General features: G+C 38.1%; 2 protein-coding genes and 1 pseudogene across 17 annotated transcripts in view; 2 read left to right on the plus strand and 1 right to left on the minus strand.

The window, feature by feature from the left end:
• The first annotated feature begins 4,358 nt into the window (after positions 1 to 4,358).
• LOC111338018 (uncharacterized) overlaps positions 4,359 to 27,283 on the plus strand; it is a 114,639-nt gene continuing 91,714 nt past the window's right edge. For all 5 annotated transcript variants that reach the window (XM_088747461.1, XM_088747465.1, XM_088747462.1 and 2 more), the window contains exons 1-3: positions 4,359 to 5,693; positions 6,423 to 6,517; positions 6,760 to 6,835. In XM_088747461.1, the coding sequence (XP_088603587.1) occupies positions 4,433 to 5,693; positions 6,423 to 6,517; positions 6,760 to 6,835 (1,432 nt within the window). In that variant the 5' untranslated portion in view covers positions 4,359 to 4,432. The remainder of the gene's footprint in view (positions 5,694 to 6,422; positions 6,518 to 6,759; positions 6,836 to 27,283) is intronic.
• Positions 7,055 to 10,665, plus strand: LOC148737277 (ankyrin repeat domain-containing protein 55-like; annotated as a pseudogene). The gene is made up of 4 exons (XR_015996299.1): positions 7,055 to 7,087; positions 7,510 to 7,578; positions 9,243 to 9,248; positions 9,706 to 10,665. The product of XR_015996299.1 is annotated as an ankyrin repeat domain-containing protein 55-like (transcript).
• Positions 15,065 to 27,187, minus strand: LOC148737278 (uncharacterized). 11 transcript variants are annotated; one of them, XM_088747552.1, is made up of 11 exons: positions 26,949 to 27,185; positions 26,756 to 26,862; positions 26,419 to 26,601; positions 24,851 to 24,921; positions 24,389 to 24,490; positions 21,372 to 21,444; positions 20,409 to 20,539; positions 18,843 to 18,999; positions 17,897 to 18,057; positions 17,245 to 17,365; positions 15,065 to 17,013 (listed from the first exon to the last, which is right to left on the minus strand). In XM_088747552.1, exons 1-8 carry the CDS (start codon positions 27,037 to 27,039, stop codon positions 18,990 to 18,992), a joined length of 768 nt encoding a protein of 255 aa, XP_088603678.1. In that variant the 5' UTR covers positions 27,040 to 27,185; the 3' UTR covers positions 15,065 to 17,013; positions 17,245 to 17,365; positions 17,897 to 18,057; positions 18,843 to 18,989. The 11 variants fall into 11 exon arrangements, with proteins under 11 accessions (XP_088603678.1, XP_088603679.1, XP_088603676.1 ...); XM_088747553.1 differs by having other exon boundaries at positions 17,240 to 17,365; XM_088747550.1 differs by having other exon boundaries at positions 17,882 to 18,057.

Genomic DNA, 27,283 nt, shown 5'->3' on the forward strand with positions numbered 1-27,283 from the left:
ACGCTCAGAATCAACAAAGAAAACAACAAGGCAATAAGGTAAGCCCATTTTATTTCACAACAAGACATTTTTTTCTCTCTTTTAAGGCAAACCGATAACATCCCATACAAACCTTTATAAATACAAAACGTTACGCAACACGGTAAGAGTCACGTCCGCTTTTCTAGAAGTGAGCTTGGGCTGCCTGTGCTAATTCTAACCCATAATCGTTTTGTCCCAGAAAAACTGTTCAAATAAGACTAAATAAAGTGTATCTCGTTAGCTCCTGCCCGCTTGACCTGGTTGCCAGAACACCAAGGCGTAAAAAAACTGATTTTAATTTTGAAAAATGCTATTCTCGTTACCATGGTAACTAAGGCATTAGCCAGAGCGGGAATTTTAAAATCGCTTAAAAAGGTAAAAATAATGAAAGTAAATGGAAAACTATTTTTCCATAGTAAAATTAAGTACCCAAAGCTACAAATTCTAAGGAAAACAAAAAACTGAGTTTTGGAGCAAATTTCAGGTTTACCCCCGCCTTAACTTTGCTGCCAATCACTTGTACCCAGTCCTTTTAAGACTATACATTATTCGCACCTCCGCATATCACAGCATAACTTCGTCAAACGCGGTTGAGATTCTACAACAATATTTGAAATGTGTATATCTTTCTCCGGGGTCTGAATCGCACTGCACCTCTCTAATGATTAATGGTAAAGAACTCGAACTCGTCCGGCAAGCTAACGTCCTTAGCATAATCATCAGTAATGACCGTTAAGTGGAACTGCCACGTGAACTATACCATTAAAAAAAGAATCATAGTGTGTGTATTTCCAAAACAACTCAAACGCGCAAAAAACGCCGATATGGTGAGGTTCTACTCTTCATGCATACGTAGAGCCGCCGAATACGGTTCACCCGTATTTCACCACACTTAACCATCGTGTCTTACCGACGAAATCGAGAAAAACTTTAAAAGCAGGCCCCGTCTATCATTTATGGTCCTGGTCTATCATACCAGAAGATTGACATCTCTTGCTAGCCGTCGTAAACTTTTACGCGAGAAACTGTTTGTAAACAAAGTAAACAACCCAAACCACAAGCTGTACAACTTCCTTTCAGCTTTTAACATTGACACAACATACCCATAAAGAAATACCAGAGTCTTTATTGAGCCCCGCTATGGTACCGATCGTTTCAAAGAAATCCTTCATTATGGCTTCAATTAGAGATTTGTAATTTTCATTTGATCTTTCATAGCATTATCAATGTAATTCAGTCTATCGACTGCGATATTGATTTGTTAATAAACTATTATTAATACTATAATTATTCGACACAATAACAATTTCACAATAAGTAAGCCTTTAACGATTGTGTTAGCATAAGTTTTGGTATAGTTTAGCAAACTGAGCATACTCATTTAAGTTTAGCTTTGGCTCCATTACCTTTTTCTTGTATATGGAAATAGAAAGAACCTTTAGGTGTCCTTGTGTCGTTTGCAAGCTACAGGAGTATTTTTGTTTGTTTGTTTTTTTTTGTGTTTTTTTGTGTTTTTTGTTTTTGTTTTTTGTTTTTTTTTGTTTTTTTTTGTTTTTCAGACGATTTAGTTTGATCAGCTGAGTTGATAATGTAAATTGGTAACCGTAAAGAATTAAAAAGCTGACGTTTCGAGCATTAGTTCTTCGTCAGAGCTAACACGAAGGGCTCCGACGATTGGCTAACGCCCGAAACGTCAGCTTGGTAACTCTTAACGGCATTCAAGTAACATCAACTCATCTTGTTATATTTCCCCCACCGACGCAGCGCCACAGTTTCTTTAGAAACTTACCCCCTTTATTCCTTAGTCTTATTTTAGCCTGGAAACAACCAGGGCTGGCGTTTTAATGTGCGCTGAAATGCAATAAACAGCGAAACTGCGAGACGAAGAAGTAGTTTTCCTTTCCAGACTTGTCACGGCATCGCCGCCTATTATTTTCACGGCTCTACCGCTAAGTGCTTCAAAGCGAACACGAAACCGTCAGCGACTCAGGTTCAGTTTTTTTTATCTGTATCAAGTTAAATTTTCCGCTGGAATATTTCCTATTCACTTAAGAGTGAAACAGAGAAACTGCTTTTTATTTCTAATCTAAGAACCGTCTTTTTTCACGTTAAATGCTGATTGGTTTAAAAGCTCTGCTAGCTTAAGATCATAAGTTCATATAGTTTACCACAAGAGAGAATAACCTTGAATTATTTTCATCGATCTGTAACGAATGATTACCTTAACTGTAAAACGATCACGGTCTCTTACCTTTTACAACCTATCGAAATAGGCTCTTCCATTTGCGATAAGGACATTATATGTGAAAAGTTTCAATTTGTTATTTGATGTAAACTGAACGATCATCTTCACTACAAAAAGAAAACAAATTAGAAAGAAATTAAGTACTTTCAACATTCCTATGGGTAAGTAATTATTTTCCCTTTGGTTCTGAAGGAGAATCATAAATTCTAGACACTGTGATAATCAACTAAGCAGCTAAACAAAATCAGTTGCATACTCTCTCATGCCTATGATGTATGGACAGTGCTTGCAAGTCGCAAACAAAATGACCCCCACCCCCCCCTCCCAAGATCTCTGGTAGCACTATTGTTATTGCCCGACGAGAAACGAGCTTTCTATCCCGACAATCTGAAAATGAAGCCATGAGCTGACAGGAAATAATCCCCTATGTGGACTACAGTGGTGTGTGTTGCCCAAAAAGACGCGGTGTCTAAGAAATTTGGTCTAAAAACGGGTTCAAATTGGACCATTATGGTATTAAGTTGGCTTTGGTTTTCAGGGAAGCCGCGAGAACTCAGATATTCCCATTATCAATCTTTAAACCCTTAAATCACACCTAGTAATCTTACATATGATGCGCGATCCTCGCAGTAGATAGCGCTATTTAAGCAATAGCGAAAATCAGACCTGAAAAAAATCAGGCCTGTACGGGATTCGAACCACTAACCTCTGCTATACTAGTGCAGCGCTCTACCTATTGAGCTAACAAGCCAACTGGGAGCAGGCCGTTAAGTTGATTCGTAATAAACCCTTGAAAGTGATAAATGAGATACATGTGAAGGTGTAGTCTGATCGTCCGGGTGAGTGTAGTCCTGAGAATGACTTCCGCACAGGTTGTCGAAACGTCAGTCACTGCCACCGACAACAGTCCTTCTCAGGACTACACTCACCCGGACGATCAGACTACACCTTCACATGTTACCCCCGGGTTCAAACTATTTACTGCAAATGAGATACAATGAAATATATGAAGTTCATATATTTTGTACTGCGGTATTAGATACATATGATGCACGATCCTCGCAGTAGATAGCGCTATTTAAGCAATAGCGAAAATCAGACCTGAAAAAAATCAGGCCTGTACGGGATTCGAACCACTGACCTCTGCTATACTAGTGCAGCGCTCTACCAATTGAGCTAACAAGCCAACTGGGAGCAGGCCGTTAAGTTGATTCGTAATAAACCCGTGAAAGTGATAAATGAGATACAATGAAATATATGAAGTTCATATATTTTGTACTGCGGTATTAGATACATATGATGCACGATCCTCGCAGTAGATAGCGCTATTTAAGCAATAGCGAAAATCAGACCTGAAAAAAATCAGGCCTGTACGGGATTCGAACCACTGACCTCTGCGATACTAGTGCAGCGCTCCACCAATTGAGCTAACAAGCCAACTGGGAGCAGACCGTTAAGTTGATTCGTAATAAGCCCATGAAAGTGATAAATGAGATACAATGAAATATATATGAAGTTCATATATTTTGTACTGCGGTATTAGATACATATAATGCACGATCCTCGCAGTAGATAGCGCTATTTAAGCAGTAGCGAAAATCAGTGCAGGCCTGATTTTTTTCAGGGCTGATTTTCGCTATGTGGGGTTGATCAGACAACATTTTGCCCTAAACCAAGCATGTTTACATTCGCATAGAGGTTTACGTTTTCACCGTCAGTTTTTGTATTTTATCAGACTCGTTACCAGGATACTCGGTATAAAACTAGTTGTCCTTCCTCACAGCTCAGTTAATGTTGAAGAGCTTCCATCGTCGAATTAATATATATGACGAAAGTATAAACAATCTCTATAGTTTTATCGTAATGAGGTGCCTTACCCGAGAACATTTCGAATTTATTTTTTTCCAAGGCAAATATTTGATCAGACAGAGACCCGCGTGCACTAATCTGAAGTCGCTCACGGTAGAGAAGGGACACGAAGAGACATGAGCAGATGCATACACAACACTTAAACTGCTGCATCGCCAACCTCACTGGTCTGTCGGCTCAACTTTAGTCTCTCTTCGCAGCCGCTGTGGGGAGAAAGCGTTGCGTGACGAGCCCAAACAGCGGCTGCGAAGGAGACTAGCTCAACTTCCGTGTTAATCTTCTTTGATCTTGCATTCGATGGCGTTCGATAGTTCAATGGCGTCTCGAAACGCGTCCACCACTGTAAGTAGCGAAAAGGAGCAGAAAGAACAGGGGCTTATTGATGTCATGTTTCTTTGCGACGAGTGGAAATCTTCCAAGGGTGGATTATCAACTTTCAACCGCGAATTTGCTATTAATTTGGCAGAAGCGACGACTGATAGCATGAAAATCCATTGTTACGTTTCGAAAAGCGATGAGCAGGACAGGGAAGATGCTAAACAACATAATGTGAATTTAGTCACAGCTCAGAGTGTCCCTGGATCGCGCGATCCCTTAGATTGGTTAAACGTCCCCCCTCCAGAGCTTCAGCATCACCATATTGTGATAGGACACGGTAGGAAATTTGGATTTCCTGCGTGCCTCATGGCACGAACTACCAGATGTAAATGGATTCAGTTTGTGCACGTCTTCTGCGAGGATCTTGGGAAATATAAAGAATCTGCCACGGCTGCTAGAGATGCGATCGAAGAGAACGAGAAGAGGGATAAGATGGAAATTGAGTTGTGTAAAGCAGCAGATGCAGTCGTCGCTGTTGACTCTCGTCTACAACAGAAGTACAGCAGAAGTCTCCTGAATGTTAAAGTGGAGATTACTACTCCTGGGATCTTTGGAAAGTTTTCCAATGAATCAAAATTAGCTGTAGACAGATCAGTAGTAAAAACCTTTAACGTTTTTATGTTTGGCCGAGCTGCCTTTGAGGATCTTTCCCTCAAAGGCTATGACCTTATTGCAAATGCCATAGGTTCACTAGGTAAGAACTTTGAGTTGACCTTTGCTGGCTCATCTCCTGGTGAACATCGAAAAGTTGACCGATGGTTTCCCAAAAACACTTGCATCAAACGCAACCAACTAACCGTCCGTGGGTATGGCTATAATCCAGAGGAACTCAAGATGATGTTTTATCAGTCAGACTTGGTCGCTCTACCTTCTCGTACAGAAGGCTTTGGACTAGTTGCACTAGAGGCTATATCTGGGTGCATTCCTGTGCTGGTTTCTAGTGAATCTGGTGTAGCTGAGGCATTGAAAAAAGTAGAAGGCGGGTGTTCTTTTATCATGGAATCAGATGGAGATGCAGAGGAATGGGCACAAAGGATCAGAGAGATGTCTGAACTCAGTGCAGAAGAGAGAGATGCCAATGCCGCAAAGCTCAGAGAGAACTACAGGAAGCTTTACCCTTGGAGTAGGGAATGTGCAAAATTCAAAAGAATGCTGGAAAATGTTTTGAGAACTGCAAAGGGTGAGTTAAATGCATAAGGTATACAAAACTGTATCATTCTACTTTTATTACATCTAAATTCTAGTTGCCCCCTCTTACTGTAAGTAGGTGCATTTGCTGAGATTTTGGGCTATGAAGCCAAATTTTAAGCTGATTTGAGCGACACATTAAGAAATATTGAATACTGGTAGATGAACATGTTCATATCATTAAGGACAAATAAATCCTGCATTGTTATATATACCAGATTTAAAGTTGGCCTTTGTCTTTTAACTGCAAGTATGCTGAAGACTTTTTCATCTTTCCTAAGGCCACTCCCATTTTTTAAATGGAAACATAAATCCTTTCTAAAGCTATAACTTATGGATTTTTTTTTTGTTTTGTTTTTGTTTTGTTTTGTTTTGTTTGTTGTAGTTTTTAGGAGAGTTTTATTCACAGGGTTAACCTCTTGACTCTCCCTTTCAAATTTATGTAGTTATATATGATTTTGAATAAACATGTATGTTCTGTTATGTCACATAAAAATTAATGTTCTGTTTCCAATCACCTAGTATGTATCTTCTCGTTAAAGTTAAGGTTGGTTGGCCAAGCCAAAAAAGAGAAAAAGAAAAAAAAAAAAGTAAATGAAGTTGACAAATTGGGCCTTAACCCAGTAAAGGTTCATTTCCTTTTTTTGTTTTTTAGCATTATTGTCCTAACTCCTATGGGCTGGGAGATTTTGAGTTAAATTTGTGTTTTATTCCATTGTAGATCCAAATTTGAATAGAGTTTGCACAGGAGAAGACATTAGTCAAGGACTTTTAATCGCAGAGATTGGGTACTTAGCATACTTGATCTCTTTTAAGGTAGATACACATAATTGAGGTCTTAAAAGTGAGGATTGTATTATTTCATTTATTGTCGTGCAATTCAGCAAAACCATGTCGACTGGTCTCATTACAGCAGTCTGTGAATCATTCTAGTGGTAGAAATGTTTTTTTTTCAAAAGTGGCACTTTGAAAAAATTACTATAATTGCTTCAGTCTTCAAATTAATATATGATAATTCATGATTAGTTTGTTGTTATATTCATTTCCTTTATATCCAGAGAAAGGTTGTGTGCGGGTCGAATGAAACAGAAGGAACACACAAGAAGAAGTATTTGACAGTTTTGACAGCATCAGGTAAATTTTATACAAATCCTCAAACAATAAATAATGTCTGCTGAGAAGGATACAGGTCTAAGACAATTCATGATAGGAAAGTGTTCACAAAAGTCTTTGCTACAAAAATATCAATTCTGATAATTAAAGAAAAAGTTATGGTTAAAAAGTACGTGCACAGTGCATGTGCTACAATTAAAGTTTTGTCCATATAGTTGTATATAACTGTTACATAATGAGATGCAGCAGAATAATCAACAGACTCTGCACCTGGTGAGTGAATTTACATGTAAAATGTGTGTCATGTCTTCATTTAGATCAGTGCTAAAAAATAAGGTTATTGGAGATAACCAAAACATGTTCATTGGGGAAGTAATGAAGTCAGCTTCTCAGAAACAATTTTTGCTTTTTCTTTTGTGTGTGTTTGGGGGTGGCCGGCTGTTTTTGTCCATCGTCCACAGACAATGTTCCACACAAAGGCTAAGTGATGAATTGTAATTTTGCTAGAATTAATGTCACAGAGGACATAATGGCATGATAATATTTTGCAAATATGTTGCCAATTGTGGTTAAGACAACATCCAAAAAGAAGAGTTTGGCAGTTGAAAATGAGCTTTGTGTGCATTCACGGTTTTGCAGGCTATGCTATCAACTTAGAGAGGTGATTGATTCATTTTGCTCTTACATGTCTGTAGGTAAAGCTCCACACAGCTCTGTGGACTGTGGAGAAACAGAGAGGAACAAACAAGGACAGTCTGTGTCAGGTGAGTAATTTAACTTTACATTGCATGTTACAGTTATCAGTGGACTCAGTAAAAAAAATTTATCAGTAATTCAAGTATGGCAGTTCTTAAGAATTTAAAAAATCCAGTATATTAATTTTTTATTATTCTGTACAACAATAGGATTATCAACATCTTCCAGTCTAACATTAAAATTACTTCATTTCCTCAAATTAGCCTCCAGGCTCTACATATATCTTAGCACCCTTCCCCTAATGAGTGCCCATCCTCCCTTCCCAAGCCAGTAAACTAAACAAACTCTTCCTTGAATAATCATAATTTCTCCTCCCTCACTTTCCCAAATACATGTAAACGGAAAAACCTGTTTCTTTTACAACTTTATTTGTAACTTTTTGAACTTCACTTACTCAGCTGAATCATTCTTGGTTAATATTTTCTTCATAAACAACCTCCTCAATTAAGCAACCTGATCCTTCCAATAAGTAAAGGCTGATAGTTTCGAAAGAAACTGTTTGGGGCTGCGTCGGTGGGAGTCACAAAATAGTTTGGATATATCAACAAAGTTGAAGTGGTAAATTGGCCACCGTAACGATTACAAAAGCTGATGTTTTGAGCGTTAGGCCTTTGTCGGAGCGAGTAAGTGCCCCTCTTCTAACTAAAATTCTAAAAAAATTCCTGGGTGCTTACTTTAGGAAATAGGAAAGACCTTTGTGTAATTGCAGATTGAGATGAAGCTATTTTGAATAAGACTAAGTAGAATTTTTGTTACTGTTTTTGCTTTACTTTTAACTTATAACAAAGAAATGTATGGAAATACCTGAGTGTAGAAATTTACTACCCCACAACACTTATTGATCGTAACTGTTACAATTTCCTCAAATGTGATTTGTGCATTAGCTGCTTTAGTTTTTTCTAATTATTTTGAAGAGTTGTAATCAAACAGTTAAAGCAGCCAAACATAGTAAGTCCACTCAGCTGAAACCACCAGTCACAGAAATGATCAAAGTAACCACAGCAGCAACCACTAATATCCTAAAAAAACTGGGGAACTTACCAAATGGAGGGATTTTTCACTTAAGACAACTCATTGTCTCAACCTAAGATATTTTCCTTAAATGTATTTATTATTTTTTTTAGGAAGTCGTAATTAATGGTTATGATTAAATGGTAACAGGACTTTGTGTCGTCCAATTCAGTCTGTAGTCATGCTCTTGATTGACAGATCAGTATCTCACTTCAGTGGTCGTCCTATTTTGTTAATAGCTCATAAAAATTAGAATTGGACTCCACTCAGTCTGATTACCATTATTAACCAAAGCACAATTTGAGTGACCTTCTAGTAAGAATAGATTGAGTGTGTTTAAACCTTGAAGCACTGAAGAAGGACTTGAGTTTGTTCTCAAACATAGAACATTATTCATAAACAAAGCATACAATTGTTTTTTTTATGTATGCTTATGGATCGTTCAACACTTAAACAGTCATACATATCAGAATGTTTGTCCATGTCTTTCTTTTTTTATAACACTTGTCACTCTACTGACTTTGGCAATGAGGCTGGATTTAGAAAGCAAAGCATTCTGTCACTTATACCTAGCACTAATATAGTTAAAATGTCTAACGTTTGAGTCTTGCCTGTGTTTGCATAATTTAATCCCTTCATTCGTATTTTTTTTTTTTATCAGATTCAGGTACTGCTACGACTGATTCAACAGAAAAAACACAGAGAAATAAGACAGAAGTTTTCACAGCAACAGATACAGCTGTAGAAGGTATACTATGGGCCTCAGTAATTTAGTTGCATTTATATTCCAATATTACTTTGCTTTCAACCCTTAAAGTTTATCAACGTGTAATTTCTCCCATCGTCTTAATCAATAGAGCCTTAGAATAAGGCTCTATTGATTAGTTACTTTATTTTCCTCGCTCACAAAAGTGAGCGAGGACAACAAGGAACTGTTTAGTGTTAACTTATAAAAGTCCTTCAAGAAGTCTACGACAGTTAGACGAAACGCGTGTGAGGATACAACTGCTCGCATAGTACTGCTCACTAGTTTAAACTTTTTTCCAAAACTTGCTCTCCCACCTCGACCTCCTTCTTTGATAATGTGACCTGTCTTAATTTCTTTTCACGTTATCTGATTTTAGGATTTTACTGTTGACTCCAAAGACGCAACAGGCAGAACGTCCGTAATGAATGCTTCTCTAAATGGCAACGTCCCAGCGGTGAAGGCTTTAATTAAGAGAGGAGCAGATTCGTCCCTGATGGACAACAGAAGATGGTATACGTTACATTTTGCTGCAAAGGGTGGAGATACTGATGTCATTGATCTTATCCATACTCACTTGCCGGACATTGAGTCCAAAACAACCGACGGTTACACGCCACTAATGGTGGCGGCTTCGCATGGCAAATTACACGCAGTGAAATGTTTTCTTGAGAAGGGGGCAAATGTAACCTGTTTTGATAACGATAAATGGAATATGTTACATTTTGCCGCACATGGTGGAGACACTGACTTCATTAATCTTATCCTTACTCAGCTGCCGGACATCGAGTCCAAAACAACCGCGGGTTACACGCCACTAATGGTGGTGGCTTCCAAGAGTAAATTACACGCAGTGAAATGGTTTCTTGAGAAGCAGACAAATGTAACCTGTGTTGATAACAATAGATGGAATAGGTTACATTTTGCCGCACGGGGGTAGTGTCCCTGATGTCATTGATCTTATCCTTACTCACGTGCCGGACATTGAGTCAAAAAATACCTGTGGTTCTACTCCTCTAATCATTGCTGTTCGTTTTTGCAAGCTGCAAGGATCTCCTTGAGAGGGGAGCGAACGATTAAGTATTTCTGAAGGCATCTATTTATAAGAGAGAATGGGGGGGAAACATAAATGTTTTTATCAGTCCATGACAGTGAGAAAGTATCTATATAGGTTGCTTCAGGGTCTCGTCGCCAGGCCACATATTTATCTAATTGCCTATTCAATCTAGATGCAAATAAATCAAGTTCTAATGGACCCCAAAGATTATTTATTTTAGAAAATATTGCAGTGTTCAATTGCCACTCTGTCCTGTCATTAAACAGACGTGATTCACGGTCAGCAACAGTGTTGTCTTTCCCTGGTAAATGAGCTGTTGTAATCCAATTATCATACTCTAGTGCCCACATCCAAATTTGTCTGGCGATATTACTGCATGGTCTGGTCAGTTTGCAATATTTTCTTTTTTGCATGGGTGATATTGTCACACCACCATTGTAAGTCTGACGTACATGTCTCACTTATAGTACACAGTGCATCAAAGTTCCTATTATTTGCTTTAAGTATGTCTATTTTCTCATTTTCCAGATTTCGGTAAAACGACATGCCCATTTGGACTCCAGGTAAAATGGAGACTTAGAGTCCTATAATGTATGCAAGGTCTCTAACTTAAGTATTGATTTGTGCAAGAATTTAGTACAATGTGATTGAATATTCAGGGCTTTCTCTGGCGTAATCTTTGACTTAAACCACAAGGATAAAATCTAAAAAACACATACATTTTTACTTGTAAATATATCATACTAGCCTCTTTTAAAGGCCTTTTAATGGCCTTCAGCGGATCGCATTGCATTTTTTGACAAAATTGCCCAAACTCTTTTAAACCTGAACGCGCCACTTATGGCATAGTCTCCCTCGCAGCCGTTTTTTTTGGATATCACGCACCGCTCCCCCAAAAAAACGGCTGCTGACAACCGAACTACATTCCTTTCTCCGAATTGGCCAATCACAGCTCGGGTTCCATTTTTAGGAACCATTTCGCGCCAGACTCACCTTTTCAGACTCGTCCAATCAGATATCGTTTTCTATCGCGATCCTCATGTGGAAAACACAAAACAAATGGCGGTGCTTGAAGGAGCTTTTCGCAAAGCGTCGTCAAAGTTCAAAATTTTCGAGCTTAATGCTCACCAGAAGCTTGCAATTAGAAAAGTTTTAGTCGAGAAAAAAAATGTTTTTGTTAAGCTGGCTACAGGATTCGGGAAATCGTTAATATATCAAGCACTCCCGCTCGTGTTTGACCATGTTACCGATGAAAGTGGTCATATTATTGTTATTGTTGTTGTGTTGTACGAACGTGCGGAAACACTCGATAATTCGGGCCGACTTTCTGTACCGGTGATAAGAAGCCACGAACATAACTAATCGGGTTCGCTCCAGCTTGCAGTGGACTGTACAAGTAGTGTAGGAGACGTTGGCCGACCTAAATTGCAGTGTTCTCGAAGCCTTCGCCCGGTTTGTTGACGGCAAGCACGCGCTTTTTTCCTCCTGATCTCCATCTGTAGGTCGAAGCAAGCGTTTAGCCCTTGGCCTCGATTGAAAGGCGTCTTGTATTTCGTTTTGATTATTGATGTAATTTACTGTTTCTTATATATTCTGACTTTTATAATCTGTAGTAACCTCTTGAAGTAGTGCGTAAAAAGAGTTTCAGTTCAGTTTTTAGCTTCTACTTTCTCAGCTGCTCGCTGAAACTTTAACAACCGCTCAAACAATCTAGCGCTCGTGTCGTTGGCGTAGCAGTTGACGTCTATGTTAAGCGTAGATTCTATAATTTCAACGAAATTGTGAGAATTTTTCCCAAAAATATATACTCTATCTTTACCAGGGCACAACGATGAACATGTGAAACATTTTGAGCTCTCACTGACAAATTTCTTCAGTGTTTCTCCCGACATGATAGCCAGATCATCTGCCACATCCACATTTTCGCGTGAAACATTACGTCATTCAGATTTTCTGGTATGTGATTGGTCTGTTCAGTAGACTGCGAACAAACCGCAAGGACAATGAGAAAGGAATGTAGTTCGGTTGTCAGCAGCCGTTCTTTTGGGGGAGCGTTGCGTCACATCCAAAAAAACGGATGTGAGGGAGACTACTTATGGCAGGCCACGATAGAGAATTGAGGAATCAAAATACAAGGACTTAGCTTAAGATGATGAACATTACGATTTGTAAGTAGGTCTGATAGACCTCTTCATAGGCTGCTAAAATTGACCTTTAAAGTGCTACTGAAACGTAATTTTCATATCCGAGATTTTTGCAATATAATAGAGTTTGAACGTTATTTGCAAACGCTGTGTACTTTTTTTGGGCCAACGCATACCGGAAAGTACATTTTTAAGCATTCGAAGTTGACCGGCTGAGATCAAAATTGGCGGCCATCTTGGCGCGGCCAAAACAGCCCTGTGACGTCACTGGTTGTGTACTTCTGTGAAAGAAGGTTAAAAGCATGGAGTGTAGCTTGCATGGTGGGAGGCCGAAAAAGAGGATTTCGGGCAAAATGCCATCCTCGTCTTATTCATCGGCGGCCACATCGGCATCTTGGCTATCTGCGAGAGGTTCGCTTGGATAGGAAGTAAAATTCCCGACTGATACCGAGAACGAATCTCTACCAGTCTGTTTAGTTAATCGGCAACTGACGAGATGCACAAGATTAGGATCGAAACCGCGGTCTTGCCTGACCATCTACAGAAAATTTCGAAAGACATTATAACGGCAGATGGGCTACTAAACGCCCCGGGCCAAAGCAATGCCATTCAGAGAATGAAGAAAACATGGCAGCCTCATACGACACCGCTACTGAAGATGATCTACTCGGCAAGTCTGAGGATAACGAACAAATCCCTCTGTACCAAATGCCTAGCAGAACATGCCCAGAATCCCTAATATATAGGGCGAGGGCCAAAATAAGAGGAGACGAGGATTTAAAAAATGAGATAAAGCAAATCCTTAATAACGCGGAGCAAGAAACAGTAAAAGCGATCATGTGCTTCTATGAACGTGAAATCGGTCGTTTTAATACCGAAACAAAGAAAAGAAAACGAGCCAAAACGGCTGGAACACTGAACACTAAGAACTGTAGTACGATCGAATCAGCGCGCGTGGCGCAAGCTGAAAGCAATCCAGACAACTTAACGATCGAGACAGTAAAAAAAATAGCTGTACATCTACAAAGGCGAACGATTCGAAAAAGACGCAATCCCTGATGTGCGTACTCAGTGCCGCACATAAAAGCAAATTCTCTTGAAAAACTGGCATTTAATAGAAACACAACCACTACTGAGCGAACTATACAAGAATCCGCCGCTCGTATCTTACAAAAGAGGGCTGTCGCTCAAAGACATACTCGTAAGGGCTAAACTTTGAATAGGCTACTCTAAACACACGCTTGGGAGTCGTGTAGGCCTGTCAACCCCATTTTACGCCACCATCTTCCTCTTCGCTACTGGAGACAACTTCGCTTCGTTCAGAAGAAGATTCACATGACAAAACTTCAATGTCTGCTATCTCCTTCGCCCCCGAATACAAACAAACAGTGAGTGAAATAAACCACGCTATCGGACTGAACACAACCAGTGACGTCATCAATCCATTTCGCTCGGTACCAGGGCCCGGACTTGGTTTTGTGTAAAATTTTTTATTTGAACGGTTAAAAAAGATATCTTTCGCTTCTTTTTGGCCAAAGAAAATTATTTCATGATGATCAGCATATTCAAAACTACAGGTTAGAGCAAATATTTCAGATACGAAAATTTCGTTTCAGTAGCACTTTAATTTATAATTACTTCTGCGAAAAAGACGCGAAGTACTTTATTTCACCGGGTCACTATTGACTTATACGTAGTAACATAACAAGTAATTGATATTTCCAAGAGATAAGAGGACCATCTGCTAGCACGCAGAATTTTAAAGCGGGATTGCATCGCGTTGTAGCGTACGAAGTTGCCAAAGATGCATAATTTTTCATTGCTGTACGGGGGGAGGGCGGGGGGAGGGCGGGGGGGAGGGCGGGGGGGAGGGCGGGGGGGACGGGGGTAGTCAACAGCTATATTAGCGTATTTTGAGCTTTTCGATTTTTCGGAGAAAAAATAACGCTATACAACTTTTTGATATTATTTTCGAAAAAGGTTCAATAAAAGAGTCCTTTAAATAAAATTGAAATAAATTACGAAATTTTGCAGCTGTCGGCGGCTTCTCGATATTTACAGTCAGTGGCTCTTGATTACAGAGATTAGGCATCACGTATTTTTTTCCCCGCGAACGGCAGAGAGGGTCACATGACCTGACATTTCCCGCGTTTGCCGTTTTTGGCCGCCGTTTCTTCTCGAGGAGGACATTTTTCCCGTTTGAGGGGAACGCAAAAACGTGAGTATTTGCAGCCCATTTTTACCAACTATTTCTACATTTTGATCGCTTGCTTTTATAGCTAAGCTTTCAATTACTGAAGCCTGCTTCCTTTGATAGGACGTGTACTCTTGCCGTGGTATGATCATAATAAAATTTTGTAGACCTACCGGTGTTCTTTTTTGCATTAAGTTGTACTGCCAAGTACATATAACTCTTAGGTAAATATATTCTGGTTCGAGAGGAAAGCCTTATCCTTTTTCCTCTTTCGTTTCCTTTTGGCTGAGTCCCGAAACTATCACGGAGGGGGATCTAACAGCGATGAAATGCAAAGAACACATTGGCAAAGAACCAAAATAGTTTAATAAATCAACACATCTGATATTAATATTCTGTTCTTATTCCTGAGTCATTTAAAAGGGTTATGGTTATAAGTCACATATCATCAATAACAAAAGTCTTGGTTTAAGAAACGTAACACTATTTACGAGCTTGGAAAAAATAGCTATGTAAGCAGTTGCTTTTAAAGTATCGTCAACATGCACTATAAGATCTGGAGTCATAAATATTTTCTCCCTATTCGGCACATTGTAAACTTCTCTTGTATCCAAACGCAGTTGAATCTATTCACTACGTTCCTATTATTATCCAACTGCACAATGTAGAGCGGAAATAACACGCGAATCGAGTTCAAATATCACGCGATGTCTGTAATCCAGAGAACCGTAAAAAATATCCGCAAAATTCGCACGCACTGAGATAACAATTTGGCGTTTTTAATTATAAATCTCGCACAACTCGTAAAAATACTCAGCAATACTACACCGCAAAATGTTTAATAAGATATATGTATTAAAGACAAATCGTTTTATTATTATACTACTACGCTATTTTACCCATATTAAGGCAAAGGAACGAACAAAATACCCGTCAGTATAACGTTGCAGGAAAGTGCTGGAATAAGGAAGAAAACGGGACAACAATGAGTCTAAAAACTTTGATTTCTTTTAGGTTTTTTTTTTGCTGGAGAGAAATTTAAAGTGCATCAGAATATTTTGTTGGTCATAAAGAACTCCTCAATGGGCAGTGCATTTCAGTTGAGTTTGTCTATTGCTCCCGTGGCATTTATTTTCCAAAATATTGGAAAGTGAAATATTACAAGAATAATGAATCCCTTATTTTGTTAGTTAAATATTACGAGCGGACATTTGCTCATTGTTCGTTTTTGGCCTCAAAGTAACTAAGCATTTTACAAAATATCCATGCGTATTTTTGGTTATTGCATCGAATAAGATGCATTTTATTTAAGCTAAAGAAACCTGACTCGAGCCATCTGCTTAAGTAAGGCGTCACGTATTTCAACGAACCATTTCCTCACGTTGTCGGGAGACTCTTTTGGCCATTGAAACCATCGAGAGGTTGATTGAATGGAACATCATAAAGTGGCCCTTAGGGGCAGGTGGTGCTGTTAACCGTATGCTTGACAAAGATATAGAAGACTTCTGGTTTCCAAATTTAAAATAGGGAAGGCTAAGTGATAATAAGATTAATGAATGAAGAGGATAAGTTTCTAAGGAAACTGCGCTGCCGGGTAGAAGTAATAAGGTAATTTTGGTTTTATCAACTGAGTTGTTAATGTCGATTGGCCACCGTAAAGAGTTTGAAAGCTGACGTTTCGAGCGGTCAGTCTCCATGTAATTTGAAATGTTTAGCCACCGACAGGTTTTTTTTAAAATCAGAGAAGTATGAAGAGAGAGGGGAAAGATTACCGTGAAAGTGGAAGATAGGCAAGAAAAAAAGTGTGTGTGTGTGTGTGTGTGGGGGGGGGGGGAGGGATGGGGGGGACGGGGGGGACCGGTTGGCTGGGGAAGATTTAGCAACCAAGGAACATAACTTTTAATTCTTTTTTTTAGCACTTCTTCTAAGTATACCAATATAATATAAAATAGTTTTGGACTAAGTAACATATCGCACGTGATGAAACACAATAAACGTGCTCTTTAGGTTACATCCAACCTTTAGAGGCCGAAAAAAACGCTTTTTCCTTTCTTGGACTAAATTGAAGTTAGACATTTTACCTAACCTTTATAAAATGAAAAATTTAAAAAGCCGCGGGTTTTTCCTTTGCCAACTTTGTCCATTACTCGACGTTCGACGGAGTGAGATAAAAAAACGTGTGTGCTATGCGAGACTTTTCCCGGGAAAATCTTGATTATTGTCATTGACGCTAGGTCCCGTCTTCCTATTAGTTCGCGGTTTCAGGAGGCGAGATAATCCCTCGGTGTGGCGCTAGTGAAAATGGAAAAAAAGAAAAACTTTAATATAACATTAAAACTTATATCAAGTAGCACCAGCGGGAAAAATACGCCAGAAATCATGGACTAAGGGATAAATTGTCGCAATTGAAATTTAATATTTTAGAAAATCGTCGAATGAATCCTAGGTTTGATTATCATTGATTATTAGTGACTGTTGTTACATTGAATCAAGGTGTAACTGTTGTAATTCGACTTACAGCACCTAACACATCTTCCGCCGTCCTTCTCTTGTCTTTCGTCGAAACTTTACAACAAAAATGTAGAATTTTTAGATTTAGTTCTTGGGTACGAGGAGTCACAAGTATAGAACCACGAGACAGGATCTGGAGGAAAAGAGCAGGAAAAGCAGCATAGAAACAGTTTAAACTCCTATTTTATTCAAGTCACGTTGGGCGTGAAATTGTCTGTGCTATTGGATCCATTTCTCCATAAAAATTCACAAATACACGAACTGATGAAGGTTTCTTCAGTGGATATAAACCTGACTCGATTTTAAAACTGTTTTCATCTGATGCCAAGGTATAATACATGTCAGGATAGGTTTCCAAACACGAATTGACTTTGTCGCAATTACTTATCACATCTCCTCCTGTGCCTTTAACGACGATGTCGATCAAAAGGACATGGATGAAGAGAAGACTACAGGAGGCTGGTCTTGTCGCATGTAACATATTCATTTTGCCTTTGAAAGTAGGAAGGCGGATAAGAACTCCAAGGACAAAAAGAGGGACCATTAGCATCTTTTAGAAAATGCAATTGATACTGCACGAAAACATCACCCAAAAACCGAAAAATCAAGTGTCATATGCATGAGACTCAGAACAAAATGTACTACTTACAAAACATATGCATACTTGCAGATAATGAGACTACTGGTTCCTTGTCTGTTGAAACTGCCCCTTGAATTTCTGGGAGATGAACCAAACTTGAGTGCAACTTCTCCAAATGGCTGATGAGGGTGTCACAAAGTGATTTCTCCTTTTCATAGAGCTGGCGTATGGCTCTGATGCTGACCCTGCAGTGCAAACAAAAATGCTTTTCAATTTGTATAGGTAATCACATGATTTCGAGTGCAATTTGGAATAAATAAGCACGAGTAAATTTTTTCAGACTAACAAAATTGCATGGGCCCGTAGGGCGAGTGCAATTTGTGGTCTTTGAAAAAATTTACATGTGATTATTTCTTCCAAATTGCACAAGAAAATTATGTGATTATGTATTAATAATATACATGAAAAAATACGAGGTAGCTTCTCATAACTACGCAGAAGAAAAGCGCACGCATCACGTGCAAAAATAATTTAATCAAACTCTGCAAGTGACATTGACCTTGACATTTACATTGACCAATCATTCTGACCAATCAGAGTGTCTGGTTTGTTTGTTTCTTTGCACTGAATTAACTCTCTTCTGCACTGAATTAACTGAAAACTGCATTCATTTTAACCAATCAGAACTGAGAAATTTTTTCATATATATTATTAGACCATTAAATAACACAGAAATTTCTATGCAGGGTCACACGTGGGGATGGGAACAGATTCCAAGGGTCTGAATCTTTGCACCCCACAATCAAAAGAAGAGGCTTTGTTGGTATGACATAAAAGTTTTTGGTAAATTATGTTTTAGATTTAAGATTGTGAATTGCTTTAATGCACTCAAATTTCACCTTGTTTTATGGGCAATAACTGACCCCTTTTGTGCAACCTTTAAATCTCACTAAGTCACCTAAGGCAAAGTACAGTTTCTTGACAATGTAAATCCTCCAAAATAGTTAAATACAGGTCTGATGAAACTTACACAGCTTTCATCATGGTTTCCTTTTCATTCTTTCTCTTGGTAGCCTCTTCTCTTTGTTTTTGATTCTTCATTTCTCTCATGGCAGAGTAATAGCCACTCTTTTCTTTAGAAAACCTTGCTTTCAGTTCTTTTTTCTCACTATGTAGCTCATTCAGCTCTTCAAACCAAAGAGAGAAATGTGAGAATTTATCTAGACATCAATAAACAGATTTTACTTGACTGCATAGGATTTATTTTGGGGAAACACTTGCTATCAATTCAAGGTCCTTTCTAAATTACCTAACCCTGAGTATGCAACTATGTTACCTTGAAAAAGATTTTTTTTTCATAAGAAAATAATTTGGTAATTTTCAAAGGACATCACTGACAACATTATTGAGGAACTATTTTCTACCAAGAGCAAGTGTTTCCTCAAGATGTTAAAAAAAAAGAAAAAAATTAAAATGAAAGCACAAGACTGTAGACTGAGTGCTTCTATAATTGTTACAATAGCAGTTGCAACGTGTTTGGATATCCCAATGAAACAAGAACTCAAGTTTTGGAAATAACTTATAATCACTCTTTAAACAAATACTAAAGACAGACTTTCAATTTGAATACTGTTTGCAAATGAATAATGTAACTGTCTCCTTGGTGCTGTGGAAAGATATTCCATCCAAAATCCTATGCACTGGTCTTAGTAAGATCACCCATGACTTGTGAGAATATTTTCTCTATTTTGTGCAAGTTGTCAATGAGCAAGTTTGCATGGTATACATGTATATTAATTACTATCACTGGAGACTGGCATTATTAATACTGTATCTCATTAGGTATCCAAACACATGGCAGTGATCAGAGCTCAACACCAATGGCAGCCCACTAGCCACAGACTAGTAGAAATTTAGTTTTGGCTGGTGATTTTCAATTTCCAGTTTGGCTAGTAAACAAACTGAAATTGTTGTAACATCCAAGATGTCACTAGTCACTTGGGTAGTAAGTGGAAAAGTTAGTGTCAAGCCCTGATGATGTGGTTTACATCTGCTGATTAGTAGTTGACCTACTGAATTGTTTACAAGTCTGAAAAAGTTTTCAGAGCTTCAGGGCTTGACATTAACTTTTCAACTTATTGGCCAAGTGGCTAGAGACAACTTGGATGTTATGACAATTTCAGTTGTTTACTAGCCAAACTGGTAAGTGGAAATTGAAAACCACTAGCCATAACTGAATTTCTACTAGTCTGTGGCTGAGTGGGCTACTGTTAGTATGAAGCCCTGGAACTTGCCAGATTAGTTCTTAGACTTTTAAACCCTGCGAGTGACTAACAGCTAATTTCTCCTTACAAGATCACCCCTGAATCACACATTACAGTCACAAAAACTAAGGAAATGATCACCAACTACAGAAGCTCTCGATTGTTAAACAAATTCTCCTTATCAGCACCTTAGGAAATGTATAGAAACACTATAGAGAAGATCCCTACTGATGTCAGGAGGGTAAAGGATTAGAGGGCAATTTTTCCAAATGACAACTTTACTGTACATTTTGCAAATGGAAATAGAAACAAACTCCTCTTTAGTTATTTACCTTTTTTGACTCAGATGTTCAGGCTGCTGTATTTGTACTTCTTCCTTTTCAGCATGGGCACCTGCTGAATCTAACAGGTTTTTCACTTTCTCTTCTCTTGCCTTCAAGACATTTATTATTTTCACACAGGCCTAATAAATGGATCATTATTTCATAATAAATGTTTTGATAAAAAATATCCTATTAGTATACATATGTACGTGAAGTACATATACACATACATACATATATTAATTGACCACTCCCCATGGGGACTTTTCAGGGCCAATTCCCACCCAGCAACCACCCCAGGGGAGGACATCCATCACACAGTGATCTCATGCGTGGGAAATTAACGTCTCCTACCCCTAACCCTGCAGGAGATGGGACCTCCATTTATTCGTCCCTATCCGAGAAGACTAGAATATATAACCATTTCTTGACGTTGTAGAAATGTGGCATATTCTTCTCTCTTGTTTTAAGACCTAGAGTGTTGGTCCAGCCGGGCTCGAACCCTCGCCCTCCTGCACAACAGTCCAGCACTCTATCCATTGAGCTAACTGGGAGGCACTGACTATTGTTCATTGTGCCAGAAATGAAAAAAAATTTGCCAAACAAAAGGGAAAAAGATAGTTAAAGAAAAGTTACAAAATATTCTATACAGACAGAAAAATGTTCATCTCCTTAATTATTATAAGTACACATAAGCGCATTAATTTTGAAGAAAGTTTTTCTTCCTCCCTAGACTCATAAAAATTCTGCTAGGGTCATTATCATGTGACAAAACCACACTGACACACTGAAAAGCTGATCTGTATACTGTAAGTCTGCCTCGTATTAAGCTGAGCTGCCTCACCCCACAATGGCAATGCTGGATTTTTCAAGAATGTGAGTTCTAACTGTCTTAAACTTCGAAAAGAAAGTAACTAGATTAACACAAAATATGAAAAAATTAAATCTTTACAAGCTTTGTATGTTACTCACATCTCTCTGGGATCTTAAGTGTTTCGGTTTGTTCCCCATCTGATCTACAAGCTGTTTGAGAGCTAAATATTCACTGTAAAGAAACAAAAATTATAAAAAAAAACAGTTTTGAAAAAGTCCTCCTTATGGACGGTTTTGGAATTACAAATATCTGATGAAGCTGTAGGAAATCTCTTGGTGACTACAAAGATGAAACTTTTTGTTTTCAAGAGTGCCTGACTATTTGTATTCAACTCCTGAAAAAGTATAGTTCTGCTTTCTTAAAAGTAAAATGCAAATAAAAAGCAGACAAACAACAAAAACACCAAGGCATCCTTATTTTGTAAGTAAACTAATACCCTGGTGAAAATCCTGTCCAGGATCCTGTAGGATCCTATAGGATCTTGAATAGGAACAGGATCCTAACTAGGATCCTGTATAGGATTTGAATCCTGACTAGGATCCTAGAAGGATAACAAATCCTGAATAGGATCCTAAGTAGGATCTTAGAGATAAATAGGATCCTATGTAAGATCCTTGCCCTGATCAGGATCCTGGGAAAGAATAATATCCTGGATATATAGAGGATCCTATGTAGGATCATTATCCTGATCAGGATCCTGGGCAAGAATAGGATCCTGAATTCTATATAGGATCCTATGTAGGATCACTATATCCTCATCAGGATCCTAGGGAAGAATAGGATCCTGGATATATATAGGATCCTATGTAGGATCACTATATCCTGATCAGGATCCTGGGCAAGAATAGATCTTGGATAATGATTATTACATACTAGTAGGATCCCATGTAGGAAGACTATACTGATCAGGGGGTGGGCTCTGTCAGTCTAGGGAGACTATGGAGTTGTACTCTGGGTGGCGATTCTGATGCACTGTTGGGATTGGGTGTGATTGACAAGTATTTTACAGTTATAAATCTGCAAACACAGCAAAACTTTTAGACTAATTTGCACTTAACAATGACCTGAACCATTGTCTTTAAAACTGTTGACAGTGCTTTTCTTTCTAAAACCGTCACAAAGAGGTAATGTTTACTTATCACAAAATGCAAGGTGAGCACTTTGCTTTGATCGTCAGTTGATTTAAAACTCAAAGAATATGTTTATATAAATAAGATCAAACCTGAACTTAACAAACAATTACAGCATTATAACACTTTCCTGGCATTTTAGTCTTCACCTATGATGTTTGATGTCACGTTGTAATTAGTACCCGCTTTTGTATTACATGATATTGTAAATAATTTATTCATCTACTGTATGCTATAGAATTGTTCATACTCAGTTAGTCATTGACTGAAGATGGCATATGCATGCCAAAACGTGTCTTTCAAAAAAGTTGTCTATTTCTAACAATGTCTACCATACTTGCTATTACTGCAACCTTATGGAATTATTGTTTTAACCGAATTTAAAAAAGGTGAAGATAAGTCTTAAGATTATAACCTGAAGATCAGTTATTAATCCTGACTTTGTACACAACACCAAAATGGCCTCCACTGCCTTGGATGATTTGCTAGATGTATTGGAATTCCATGCTGACAAAGATGATTTAAGACAGGTCAAGAATCACATGAAAGATTACATAGCAGGACTAAAGGAAATAGATGAAGAAGAAAAATTACGAGCGCACATCATGGAAGCCTTTTTTGGCATTTGTAAGATACTATTACAAGAAATCTTTGAAGCCTAATCTGTGTGATTGTGCTGATGGTAGAAAATGGAAGGAGAAATTACAAGAATCCGTCAACAGAAACATTAAAGACTAAAGTCACGGCAGATAAATTGTTAAATAAAGTTTTTGTTTTTTTATTAACCTTAATTGTAATTTATATTATTTGCTGTGTATTCTAGGGGGGTGAATTTGTTATAAATAAAGTTCCTATTTTTAATTATGCTGTCTCGGAATTTTTCACGACTATTACACCACGTTTTTATCATACACTACAAATGCACAAAGTTTAATCAACACTACTTGGCATTTCTTGTGTAACCACTAAAACTCCCCCACATGAATTGCATTTACACTTCCATTTCAAATATAAATTCGACTGACTCAGTACCCCAATAAGATCTAAATCCAAAGTAATTAAACTTAAAAAGTAAATCAAATTATAAATAAACATGTAAATGAATCAACTCTAACCTTAAAACATGTATATAAAATAACCCTAACTGTAATCCTAAAGATGTAACCCTAAATGAGCAACAAATTAATCCTTACCGTGAGAATGTCTCAAACATCTGTGTGATAGAAAGTCAATTTTATTTTACCCTAACCTTTGACTCCCGTCTTGAATTTTAATTATTACTCTCATTCAGCCCTGCGGCTATTGCTTATAGGATCTTATGCAAGATCCTATAGAATCCTTAGGATCTTGTACAGGATTCTGTTTCATCAAAATAGGATCTTGTGCAAGATCCTACAAGATCCTACAGGATACCATAGGATCTTGTACAAGATCCTGTAGGATGCTGTAGGATCTTGTACAAGATCCTACAGGATCCTATAGGATCTTGTACAAGATCCAACAGGATCCTACATGATCCTATAGGATCTTGTGCAAGATCCTACAACATCCTATAGGATCCTGTAGGATCTTGTACAAGATCCTACAGGATCCTACAGGATCTTGTACAAGATCCTGTAGGATCCTATAGGATCTTGTACAAGATCCTGAATAGGATTTCAGGTAGGATCCTAGTAAGGATCCTATCAAGATCTTGAACAGGATCCTGAACAGGATTTTCACCAGGGTAATACCTCATGAAAATAATCAGACTTTTTGATCACAGGGTGTTAATCCTTTTCTCCCAGATCTCTTTAGTAATTCTCCTGACTGACTGCTATACAATTCTTAAAATACTAGTCCTGAGAATTTGTATCAGATCGACTAATAATCCCCTTCATCACTTGTCTACTTGATATTGTACTGATATCATTATGGAAAATTCTTTCGTAGTCATTCTATTTGATCAAAGTATGATATACCCTGCCTTAATCTGGGATACTTACTTTAAACTTCTCTTTGAACGCTTGAGTGTGTCAATCTCAGCAACTATTCTCTTTTCTTCGCTTAACTTGAGCTGTTGTGCCTGCATCTGGTGTTCTAGTCTCCTGAAGAGAAAGATAAATATTCAAAGGGTCAGGAAACAAGCACAGCTACAATAATTCTTATAAAAGAAACATTTTAAAGTTTGCAAAAAATTTTTCAACATCCCCCCACCCACCCCCCACCATGTAATTTTTAGTTGCAAATGGCTGTTGTACATTTGAAGTAACTCTTCTTCACAAATAGGTAATCAAGTTAGGATGTAAGAGTACCCTACAAGGATTTGTAAACTATTTGAATAAAATACAGTGAAAGCACAGAAAGGGATATGTGGTATTTTGAAGTAACTCACTGGTAAAAAACAAAACAATACTACTAAAAATAAGTGAAAAGATAATAGTAGATAAATTAATAAATAAACAAACCTCACTGCTTCATCTATTCTGGCTTCTGATTTGTACCTCACTGCTTCTTGAAGCTTTGTGCATGCATCATTCTAAAATAAATACTGAGTTCTTATTAACTGAGTGGGAGGTCTGTATGGGAGAATCTTGACCGAGGTCACCAGTACAGACCGAATGCAGTGAGGTCTGTACCAGCGACCGAGGTCAAGATTCTCCCATACAGACCGACCTAGCTCGGTTACTAAGATGTTTATTATATGGCTGTGTCTTATATGCCAATTTTTTATATTCTTTGTACCTTTTTTTTCTATACCGGTCTAGATGCTGGTCTAGAAGGGAAAATTTAGACCGCTTTCAATATTGATTTCAGTCAATCAAATTTGTGAATTTGGTAGTTCCCATTCCTTGTGAGACACAGCCATATAATAAATAACATTATTAAAATCTGAATCATTGTATAATGCAATTCAAGACTTTTTATTGCCTTAGCCATTATGGTATGTGAGCCAATATACCATAATCTACAAATATGGTAAGCGTACGCGTCGGTTAAAATCAAAAGGGAGCTAAAAAAATTTAAGATTTGGTAAGATTTGTCTAATATCTTGGGGGCGTTTTTAATAAAACAATTATTCCACTCGCGTTTCTTGGATACGAGATGATTATAGCCAACTCGGCACTAAGCGCCTCGTTGGCTATCTATCATCTCATATCCAATGTGCGCTCGTGGAATAATTGTTAATTATTATATGGCTGTGTCACACAAACACACACAAACACACACGCACACACACGCACACATGCACACACAAAAACACTTGAAATTACTACTACTCACCCTCCCTCCCCCCCTCTTCAACCAACAACATTTCTCTCTACCCCAAAAAGTGGTTCAACATGACAAGTTCAACGTGTATGGGAAAAATATATGGGCAGCTAAAAAAAAAAATTGTCTAAATTTTTTGCCCCTACCCATCTCTACTTTTTATTTCATGTAGCTTTACTCAAGAATTTATAAAATTCCCATTCAAATCTCCAAGGCGCTATTTTGTACATTAAGACAATGGAAAACTGACGAGATTTAAGGCATATAAATACAAATTTCAGCTCGCAAAGTAACTCTCATGCACTCATAAAACGTGTATTTGGTTTTGAATCGAAATACATTCTGTAATCATCTCTTAGAAAAAAAAATAGACTAAACAGTTTTGTCTTTTCCGACACATTGTAACAGAAATTATATTATGGAGTTAATTGGCTATAATTTTTTTTTTTAATTTGTGATGGTCCAATTCCAAATTACATACAAACTGGAGTACTATTTCACCAATCTGATACGTCGCCATCGACTGATAGATGATCGATACTGAGATCACATAAATAAAACAAGCACAGAAGCCAGTAAAGCTCTAATTAATTGAAAGATCACATATAATTCAAAGAGATAACATTAAAATAATTCGGAAACAGCGGTAAAAACCGCTATAATTTTTTTTCCGCAGCGAACATGTCACTTACTAAAAATAGTTTTATTAGTAAACATACTGTGGCTGCGGTATTCGTGGCTTTAGGTGAAAAATACAACCTACCTTCTTCTGAACTTGAACGTTTAACCCTTTGAGTTCGACATCGCACTGTTTTCTTTCTTCGATGACTTTCTCACGCTGAGCGCGTAGCTCCTGAAGTTCTCCGTGCAACTTCTCTCTGTCAATCGGGGCAGCCGACGTGTTACTTTTGCACCCAGACGCCACCACTTGTTTTTCAAGTGATTTCTACAAGCAAAGAATTAAGGAATTTTAATCACAAATAAGCTGGAACAAACACAATTTTACGGCCGCGATAACAACAACGAAAACGACACGATATCTTTCAATGAAAGGGACTCATTCAAAATCGGCTTAATCAGCAAAGTGCAACAAGTGTTACCAATTTCTCTTCGGTCACTCGAATTTTCCCCAAAACTTCATCCATTTGAAGCTGAAATGTCTTGCTGTCGGGGGGTTTAAGACCTTCCGATCCATCGCCGTCAACAACTGTGCAAGGATAAACAACGATTCGTGAGTTACTCGAGACGAACAAAAAGTTTTCCACTAAAATCACGCCAACTACTAAAAAGTACCTTGGTGGTTTGTCGGAGTACTGTTGATCGAATCTTTTAGGGGCGCTTCTTTCTGTCCATCCTCCACCACTCCACTATTTTCATTGTTCATTTTTCGTCCTCAGCAATGCTGGGCGACTCCTCGAAGAGTGCTACCATAAATTATCGTGTCACATTTTGGCGATTGTTGGCACCAAAATAAATTCATTCGATAGAAAAGCCAAACACGAAGTGGCTTCAAATATGATCGTCCATAGTTGGCTTTGCATCATGGGTATAAAGCACGGAAAAGCCTGAGAATAGCACAATATCTTCCTAACTAGGGTAGGGCTGGGAAGTCTTTGATATTCTTTTCG

Source organism: Stylophora pistillata, chromosome 2 (assembly GCF_964205215.1).
Source record: "Stylophora pistillata chromosome 2, jaStyPist1.2, whole genome shotgun sequence".
Lineage (NCBI taxonomy): Eukaryota > Metazoa > Cnidaria > Anthozoa > Scleractinia > Pocilloporidae > Stylophora > Stylophora pistillata.